We start from the raw sequence: 10,150 nt of genomic DNA on the forward strand, positions 1-10,150 counted from the left end.
CACCGGTATGGGTTAGCAGATGTTTCCGCAGACTGTCCGCTCTGGAAAATTCCTTCTGGCACACCGTGCACTCGTATGGTTTCTCACCGGTATGGATTAGCTGATGTACTCGTAGATTGGAAGAATTGGAAAACAGCTTCTGGCACACCGTGCACTCATATGGTTTCTCTCCAGTATGGGTTAGCAGATGTATCCGCAGACTGCTAGACTGGGAGAACAACTTCTGGCACACAGAGCACTCAAATTGTTTCTCACCGGTATGGGTTAGCTGATGTTGTCGTAGATTGTCCGCTCTGGAAAATTCCTTCTTGCACACCGTGCACTCGTATGGTTTCTCACCGGTATGGGTTCGCAGATGTTTTCGCAGAAGGCCAGATTGGGAAAATTTCTTCTGGCACACCGTGCACTCAAATTGTTTCTCTACAGTATAGGTTCGCAGATGTTTCCGCAGACTGCCAGATTCAGAAAATTTCTTCTGGCACACCGTGCAGCCGTATGGTTTCTCACCGGTATGGGTTAGCAGATGTTGTCGTAGATTGGAAGCCTTGGCAAACAACTTCTGGCAAACCGTGCACTCGTGTTGTTTCTGTTCGGCGTGGGTTAGCTGACTCATCCTGACCTGGCAGCACTCGACTTGTGTCACGGCGTCGATTATTTCTGCTGGAACATGTGAGAGAACAGGGACACATTAACGATATATCTACTATACCGGGTGTGTAATCCGCGCCGTCTTTTTAAAATGCTTATACTGTACCGGATTCTTACGTGCGGACGGGTTGCATACTCGCACGGCGCCGTAAGGCGCCCTGGCGAGCGACGGTAGGCAAGCCCGCCCGCGTGAATCCGGTACAGTATAAGCATTTTAAAAAGAAGGCGCGGATCACCCACCCTGTCTACACAGGCTTCATGATGCTTTGGCCTTTCGCGTCCTTTTCCCCTGTCGGTCTTAAATAAGACGCCTAGTTAAAATAGCAAGATATCTGTCAAGACTGCAGCACAATTCAGATATTCGCGGTTGGCCTGACAGCGGCCATCGAACCGCCACTCAACGGGTTGCCCAAGAGAACGAAAAAAACAAAACAACAACAACAAAAAACAACCCCTCCCTACAACAGCAGCAGCAGTGTAGTGCCCCGTTCGATTGACAATCCACGGGACCCCCCGGCCACCCGCGATCCTGGATACAATACCTTTCAAAAAATACGCGAACATTCCCGGGCGAAGCGATGTCGTGTCCCCGTGTGCCGGCGCCGCGGTGAGCGGGCCCATGGCAGCGCGTCAGGTGAGTACTAAACGCCAGCGACTTACGCGGAGCGCGGGAGTGAACGGGTACGCCACGCCTCCACACCGAGGCCCCTTCTAACTTGTCGCCGGCCGGCGCCGGCACAGTATTTAAAACTTAGTACAAGGCATTCACACTGAGTTCGCGAATCGATCTATGAATGTGATCACAACAAGACTCAACCTACAGCCGGTCGTCAAGAGTCTGGTCAGTTCGTCAACGTCAGCACATGTCTCAGTGGTGCTGTATATGTAGTGCCCGCGGTACACCTTAATATCTCAAACCAAAACTGCAAATTGTGATGAAAGCAAGCCACTGCGCACACTTGTTGTCTAGACCCATTGGTGGTACATAATTCACTAAAATTAACCTCAGATTCGTTTTTTCCTGGTACGCATTAGTCGGAAACGACACCCGTCTCGGTATTTTGCAAAATTCCCCCCCCCTCCCCCACAAAATCAAAAATGGTACTCCGTAAAGCAGTGGCAGTTAAAAATTCCGAATCCTTAGCCCAAAATTAGTCGGAAACGACCCGACACATGACTTTGGTCGAAAAATAGTAAAATCGGTACATTTCGTCATATTTTTGAACATTTGTGGTTCAAAATGGGTCAAAAACCATTTTTTTAAAAAGCAAGTTGCACATTCGGAATCAGCACCCCAAAAATAGTAGGAATCGACACTGACATCACGAACATCGGCCAAGCCACAGAAATTTGAATTTTAGGGGGTGGGGGGTGAAAACCACCCCTAAAATCCGATCCTAAGGGATGAAACTTCGAGAGCTCCGGGCAAAAATGTTCTAATGGGTGTGGACAAGAGTGCGAAGTGGCTTGCTTTCATCACAATTTGCAGTTTTGGTTTGGCGTACCGCGGGCACTAGTAGCAGTACACCAAACATCATCACCTGTCTGAATTTCTAATTTTGGCATACATTTACTTCTTCGTACCAAATGATTTCTGAGGGTTTCCAAACTAAACTGCATTCTGAACAGTTTTCCCAAATTGTCATTTAGGTTTTTGAAGCTAAGTGTACTTTTTGACATATTTGCTACTAAATTTTGAAAGTGTAGGAATCCCTTAGATAAAAGCCTTGGGAAATTGTAAAATGTAAATATATGTGACGTCTCCTACATTGTTATGATCTAACTACATACCTGCGTCCAATTATTTTTCCTTTTTCATAACGAACAGAAAGCCGATAAAGATAAGAAGAAGGGTTATTGGAACGCAACAATTTTATATTGTCAGTCAACAACTTGAAAGTCCAACAAATTATAATGCATGGTAATAAAAAGATACGCTGAAGCGCTGGTTCAAGAGCCAATAAAAGTTCTTGACATATTCTGATGCCTGGGATCAACATTTCATAACAATAAAGTAGAAAGTGATTGGGTATTTATTTAAGCACAGGTCCAAATACTACTAGTCACTATTTCTCCCGCCAACGAACATACTGACCTTAATTGTCATCAGCAATAACAACCAAGACAAGCGGCCAACTGACGGTTCTTTCTTGGGAAATGCCAACTCAAATAACTCCGTGATGCAAGTCTGGTGGAGACGACCAAATGTTAGGTTATGTTCATGAGTTTAGTACAACGAAATGTCAAAGAAGGGGCTATACCTGCTTACAATGGCACGAGAGGATCGCTTGTTATGCAATCGTACCAAAAGCTTGATTTGTCACGGATCCTACGAGACTACGAGAAGTGACGTGATGTGTAGTGGTGCTGTTGACACGGTGGAAGAAAGACAGACACGGACAAACAGCCGAGTCGACAGCAACAACGAGAAGGCGACTCAAACTCAAACCACGTCAGCGCTGTATCCGACGTAAGGTTTTCTAACGACCCTCTACGAACTTTGGCGGTTAGGTTTACACCTCCACAACTTTCAAAAAGCAAGGTAAGTCAGATTGATGCTAAAATCCAAAAAGATGGGTATCGGTGATAATGTCCTGTGGTGTGTCGCCCCACATAACGCTGTCCGCTCTCGCATATTACGACCACATGTCTCTTTAAGATGTCGTTCTTCACCATATAAGCAGTTTTCTATGTCAAAACTTCCCTCAGTCGCTCCTCCTCTTATCAAATGTGTAACCATGAAAGAGGTTATGTTCGTCTAGCTCCCTGAGCCTGAGAACGCTCTACTTCCGTTCTCCCCACTACCCCCCTCCCTCACCCTGTTTCAGTTGTTTACCACAAATCCAGATTCAGTGTGTGATGTGGTGGTGAAGGAGTAGATTCACAGGGATGTGGTCCAACCCTGCGCGGGGCAGCTGCGTAAGTGAGGAGCGAAAGATCAGAGGTCTCGGACAGTACGGTTCTATGGGTGTCCGGGTCCGCCGCGCCGCGCCCGTCTCCCTGAAGCGCCTTGTGTCTTGGGCCCCACGCCCGCCTCGGTACCCTAAACCAAAGGAGAGGCCGGGAATACAATGGCCACGCGTTTTTTGTTTGTCGGTCGCGAGGCGGTGCTTGTGATGCTCGCCGGTGCCACTCAGGCTGGGTTGTCATTACTCTGATACCCGACCGTGCCGCCGCCTCTCAGCCCCCTCTCTCCCCCTCTACCCTTCTCTTTCCCCCTTCCCCCCTTCCCGAGTCTGCCCATGACGTGGACGGCAGGGCGGAAGAGAGCACCCCAGGGTAGGCGTCGGCGGACACAGCTATCCGTCCCGTCCCGGACATAGCACTGCATTTCCTCGTAGACTGCCTCATCCAAAGTGGTCGGTACGCGTCCGAGGCCAGCGGTAGATGTTGTTGTTTACGACGTTCTCTCATGAAACAGCGGAGAGACGGTTTCTTCTACCTTCCTGGGCTGGGCGCCCCCGCCGCGCCTCGGGCTCTCAGCCTGTCAGGCCGGCGGCTAGGCAGACCCGCAAAGCACGCCTGTGTCGTGGTTGCCTATCCACCAGGGGCCGAGCCGAGGCCACTAGTTTTTCCCTCGACCGTGCGCGTGCGAGGAGGGTAGGGGGGAAAACTGCCAGGCGATGCGGAGGAATCGACCTTCTAGTACCTACCTACGGCACCCTCGGGGTCTGTCACTGACGACTTGACCTCACACAGGGCGTGTGAGCCGTAAAACTCCAAGCCGCCGCCGCTGGCCGCCGCACTCGAACACGAGGGAGATCTCTTGGCGGTGACTTTTTTTGAAATGTTGATTGGGACGGTGGGAAGGGGGCAGGGGGGGGATAGGATGATAAGTGGAGGAGTGTGCACTGGGGGCAGCGCCGGCCAGAGCGGCCAGTGCATGACCAGGCGGTTTTCGACGAAAAGACGCGCCGCCCTGAGCGGAGAGCAACACCGACTCTCGCCTCACACCGACTCATCGGCCCCGCCGCCCGGAGCACGTCACAACACCGCCCCTCTGCGGCGAATACTGAGCAGGCGGCGCGGACGGCGGAGCCTTCATCTCGATTTTGTATGTGCAATGTGCCTCGATTTGTCCTCAAAATAGAAACCAGTTAAAGGTTCTGTATAAGCGCTGTGCGGTTTTTAACACACCCTTCTGGCTTGGAACAGCTGTCGAGTGGCCTCAACGACATCGAGGTCTGTCGTTTGTATGTACCGTCTATCTGTCTAGATCAAATGGCTAGATATCAAATCCCGGCAACGCAGATAGTGCAAAATACGTAGCAAATTTACAAAGATTTTTTTTTCACGGGTGACCATTGCATCTAAATGGCAGTATGCTGCAAGTCGCAAAAGTGCCCTCGTTGAGAGAAGTGTTATATTTCCATTTGCTGTACAACACGTTTGCGCCCCGCACGGCAGGGCACGGCACGCGGAGGGCGATGCCGAGTTAGTGAGTGCGCGGCGTGCTGCTCCTTTTGCCCGCGCCCTGCCGCCGCCCCGCCCCGCCTCGCTGCCACTCTGGGAAGCGAAACCAAACTGCATCGTGGGCAGAGGAGGTGTATTCCATTAACACCGGCGCGGCTTTCCATGGGAGAGGGAGCCGCGCGGGGGCCCCGCCGGGGCAGGGGCCGGGGCCGGGCGGGGAGCTTTTAGGGGCCCACAGCCCTGTCACCGCCCCCTGCTGCCTGCGCAGCCTTCGCGGCCCTTGCCTCCCCCTCCGGCTGCTCTCCGGCACCGCCGCCGGTAGCGATGAGTGGCTGTCGACACCCGAGTCAAACACTGCCGGGCGTGGCGTGGCGTGGCGGGGCGGGGCGTGGCGGGGCGTGGCGGGGCAGCACTCCGGCACCTCATTACTATACACTTTATTATGAATAATAATGGAAAACAAAGCCGCCGCCGCCGCCATGGGAGTTTTTCAGCGCCGCCGCCGATATCCTCTGCTGCTACTGCTGGGAGGGCGGCAGCAGGCCGTACCGCGGGCAGGTGGGTGGGTGGGAGTCGGCCGCCCTATAGGCCTAAAGGAGCCCCTCCGCGTTATTGTTTCATTTCTGGCCCAGGTCGCTCCCTTTCAAAGAGGAATCACGCGGCGATGTACCGCGACTGTGTAGCTATGAAGCGATGCGTTTTCTCTGCTGGTGCGATGAGAGGGGCATGAGGACATGCGGGTGTATGTACCAGGTGGCTGATTGACCCCGCTTACTTCTGTAGTTAGACTACCGAACGCACGAGTGCGGGCGGGTTGCCTACTCGCCCGGCCCGTAAGGCGCCGTGGACAGGGGCGATAGGCAAGCCCGCCCGCACTCCTGCGTGCGGTACAGTCTAACGGCGTAAGTGCGCGGGGTTAATCAGCCACCTGGTATGTGGGCAGTTTCCAAGAGCCTGCTCGGAGTGTGGTCCACAAAAGAAAGTTGTCCACAACACGGCAAGAGCCTTGGCTTTCGGATGAAACGGGATCAAATGGATAAACAGATTTATACACTTTAGAGAGTAGCTGATTGTGGGCTTCAGACTGATTTCGTAAAGTTCGCGTACACCATGTAGCAGCATTTCCTAGAAGTAAACAAAAGACGACAATTATTAATTTGCTCAAGGGTTTAAGTAGTATTTGCCTCTAGTTTTCCAAGCGCACCCCGGGTGAGCCAGGAGCGATGAGCGCGCACCGGGAGCAGTAGCAGCGGCGGCGGCGGCAGCAGGAGCGGAGCAACAGCAGCGGGCTCAGATGCGGCGCGGAGTAGCTTCCAGAGTTGCGCCCTGTCATTTTCTTCGCCGCACTCCGCTCCATCCTCCTGACCCCTTGCCACTCCTCCTCCTCCTCCTCCCTCACCTCCCCCTCCGCCGCCGACCCGCCACCCTGCCGCATAGCCCCTGCACCGCGCCGGCCTCACCCCGGCCACCTCCGGCGGCCTCCTCCGGGTCCGGGGCGAGTGGGCGGCCTAAAAGTGAAGTCTCTGCTGTCGCCCGGCTGTTTTTATCGAGGGCGGGGCCGGCCGGGGAGGCTTTGAGGAAGCCGTCGGTACGGTAGGCCGGGCCGTGCCCTGCCCGCGCTAGACGGCTCCGAGTGCGACTTGATTTCTCATTCAATTACCACCAAGCCCAGCGCCGGCATCGTGAGGGTTTTCTTCTGAGAGCGGCGGGAGGAGGGCGCGATGACTGTTCACGCCTCGCTGGCGTGTGATGGGGGCAACACGCACACCGGCTGCTGTCGCTAAGTGCGAAAAGGGCGGGGTTTAGGTGTTGGCGCGAGGTGTTGCGAGCCCGCCGGGGGCATCACCTAAATGGCGCCCATCTCCTTCGCACTGACGTTTGTTGAAGCTTGCTGGAGGAGGAGCAGGATGGTGGAGAGGCTGGAGGTTCGAGAGGGCGGCACAGCGAACAGGTCATGCGAGGTGCGGTCGATATAAAATCGCAGCGACCGGCAGAACGCTTGTTCCCTATCAAAGGGATATCGAAATATAGACGTCGAAATTGCGACTACTTTATAGCAGATATGACACCTTAAAACGACTTCACTACAAAGCGCTTACTAACAAACTGAACATCAAAATCAACCCGGATACAGTGTGGTCGCTGTGCCCCGTCGGAGCAAACGCGTGTACTAGCCAGCCCGCATGCATAGTTCCAGGTGCAAGTAGGCGATACGCGGACCAACAATTCATTTCATGATTGCAGTTTTCCACTTGTAACGAAAAAGTTAAAATTTCGCACAGTTTTAACTTTGGCCTTACCGAGCCCTACTGAACACCACGGAAAAAAAGATTCGCTGCCACAGCTTTAATATTTTGCAGGTCTTTGTGGGAGAGGAAAAAGGGGGGAAAGGGGGGAGGGGCAGAATGGTGTCGGTATGGCATGGCCAGAAACAAAACACCGCGTGAGCAAGACAAAGCGAGGGATGGTGTCGGAGCGAGACGGAAGAATCTTGATGGCGGGTTGAGTGAATTAAAAAGAGCCTAGCAGCTGACGGGCTGGTAGTGCCGCGTCCCGTCCTCCGCCACGACTCCACGCCCCGCAAGCAGCGCTCCTCTCCCTCTTACCAACGGCGCTCCCCCCTCCTCCCTTCTGCTCTGCGGGCTTTAGGGGCGGAACTCCTATGGGCAGAGAGAGGGAGAGAGGCCGGGTGAGAGAGAGAAAGAGAGAGGTGTGTGTGTGGGGGGGGGGGGATAGGCATAATGTAAGCACGCAACCACTTCTTATATTATGGGTTTCATCTTGGGGGCGTTTACCTACAGACTGACATGAAGCTTCATGCCCACCCACAACATATGGACAGGGGCGCGGTCGAGTCACTATGACTCTCAACAATTACAGGCTTTCTGTGCCAGCGCGCAGTGGTGTGGAGAAGCATTATACGCTCCCAGTGTCTTAATTCCGCTTAACTTCATCACACTAGCCGCAGATGACGACGCTTTGTCGGGCGAGTAGAAGGCGAGGAAGAGGGGGGCGGAGGAGGAGGAGGAGGAGGATGAGCTCTGCCGAATATCTCGACCGTGAGCCACGACGGCAAAAGCTTTCGGCGGCGTCATCGCTGTTTTAAAGCTGTTTGAGAACGCCGTTTTTTTGCCCCCCGCGCCCGCGATTCTTACGACACTCACTGAAACATCCGCGCGGCGTGCAGCAGCGGCAGACGCCTCGTCGCCCGCCCCGGCGCCAGTGCCACCGCGGCGCAGAAAGAACAGCAAGAAACAATTGTCGTATCTACACCCTCCCCCTCCCCTCCCTCTCTCCCTGAAGTGAACCGTGGGTTCCCCCCGCACCCTGCAGACAATGTCGAGGAAGCCGAGGATGCGCATGTTTCACCCGTGTTTCACATGAAATGCCACTGAATTGAGACATCACCCCCCTCCCCTCCTCTTCTCCACCGATGGCCCCGTAGGGTGTAATGAGTATAGCGGTGTTCCTCTTTTCGTGTCGACACCACCACCTTGCGCCTCGCGCACCTCTCTCTCCATCGGCAGGCGGCGGCGGCGCTCTCTTCGCTGTACGCTGCCGCGCGGAGGAGGAACAAGAAACAACAGCAACACCAGCCGCGCCCACGGCAGCGCCGCCCTCCCCTCTGCGAGCGAAACGTCTCTGTCACTGCGGCTGATGGTGTTGATGACGCCCCACCAATAGCGTCGTGACCGGCGCGGCGGGGCGGAGCGGGCCCCGGTGTTGTATTATGACCGACTCATTATTATTGATCGCGCGAAAAAAATAATAATAATGGACCGTGTGACGGACGACCCCAATAATGACGCTGTCCCAAATAATCACCACGATCGACCGTATTTTGCGGCCATTATTGCGGTCAGTAAGCATCTTGATCTTGCGTGTGTTCGTCTTATTTAAATGTATTTCCTCTGGTCCATTTCATGTAGTTTTAGGACACCCATGACCACGGCGAGTCTCCGACGGAGGAGGAGGCCACGGACACTAAACAGCTGGTATACGCCTAGTAGAGTGCTCAACTCCATGGTACACATTTCACTTTTAGGTGTTGGACTGGAAATTTGAATACTTAAAAGTCTATCAGTAAATTTGAACAAGAGTCCCAAGCAGCTTGCCTACACAAGTTAAACATTTCTACAAGTTCAACTTTGCTGTTAAACACTTTTCAGTTACTTGCATCTGCTCGACAGTACACACTTTATTTATCAGTGTATTTGCAGAGCCTCCCTCCTAACACCCAAAACCAATCGCAGCTCGGAAGTTGGACGCGCCGCGCGCGACCCGTTAAAATTGCCGACACCTAACGTCCCCTCCCCTTCGCCTCCTGGCAGCGGCCCATCGCTCTCTGCGCCCCGCGCGTCTCGCAATTTGTGCGCGAGGGTCGTGCGTGACGGCTTTCTGAAACGCCCCCGCCGCCCCGGCCGCCGCCGTCCACTCCAACCCCATCAGTCACAGCGCGGTTTTCAAGCGGGCCCCAAGGAAATGGGCCGGCCGGCCGCCACGCCAGGCCTACTGCCGTGTCGCTGTTGCACGCAGCTCGCGGCCCAAGAGAGCAGCGGCAGGGCGGGGCGGGGCGGGGGTGTGCACTTCGACGGGATAGATGGATTAATTTTAGCGAAAGGCCGCGCCAGGGGCTTTGCACGCACCGCGCGGGGCCAACGCTCTGCTGCGGCAACTCCTTGCTGCTGCAACTACAACGCGCCGCGCCAATACTATTGGAGGAAATGATTGCCATGAAAATGGAGAGAACCATAAAAGCCTCCCCGAGCGGGTATCGTGTCGGTGTTGCCAATACGCAAGACAAGAATGATAGCCGACTTGCAGTCGAACGTAATAATGTGAAAAGTCGAGTAAAATGTTTGACACTTTTTGTTTCTCTTGCGTCATTGAAAATTTACATTTCATCGCACAGTGCCGTCGTTTCAGAAAATACCGCGTAGTGGTCGGGTTGTAGGAGAAAGGGAAGGGAGGGGGAAATAGGGGGATGGATTGAGGGGAGAAGGGGGGGATCCCGTTGAATAGATGCTATTTGCTCTCCGATCCAAACGTGGGGGGGTCTGCTAAAGAGAGAAAGGGAGGAGACGGGATG

The 10,150-nt window shown here is 54.1% G+C and overlaps 1 protein-coding gene and 1 long non-coding RNA gene across 2 annotated transcripts in view; both read right to left on the bottom strand.

Annotated features, from left to right (window-relative positions):
* The window catches only part of LOC113218415 (protein krueppel-like), a 4,081-nt gene extending 635 nt beyond the window's left edge, over window positions 1-3,446 (bottom strand). The window contains exons 1-2 of the mRNA XM_052266867.1: window positions 3,322-3,446; window positions 432-660 (exon numbers count right to left, since the gene is read on the bottom strand). Coding sequence (XP_052122827.1) covers window positions 432-660; window positions 3,322-3,388 — 296 coding nt within the window. The 5' untranslated portion in view covers window positions 3,389-3,446. The remainder of the gene's footprint in view (window positions 1-431; window positions 661-3,321) is intronic.
* LOC127749296 (uncharacterized) lies at window positions 2,446-3,314 on the bottom strand. The gene is made up of 3 exons (XR_008011063.1): window positions 2,910-3,314; window positions 2,744-2,836; window positions 2,446-2,635 (listed from the first exon to the last, which is right to left on the bottom strand). It is a non-coding gene; the product is annotated as an uncharacterized LOC127749296 (long non-coding RNA).
* Window positions 3,447-10,150: the final 6,704 nt, after the last annotated feature.

The sequence above is a fragment of the Frankliniella occidentalis genome, unplaced genomic scaffold, assembly GCF_000697945.3.
Source record: "Frankliniella occidentalis isolate FOCC.00 unplaced genomic scaffold, Focc_3.1 Scaffold43, whole genome shotgun sequence".
NCBI lineage: Eukaryota > Metazoa > Arthropoda > Insecta > Thysanoptera > Thripidae > Frankliniella > Frankliniella occidentalis.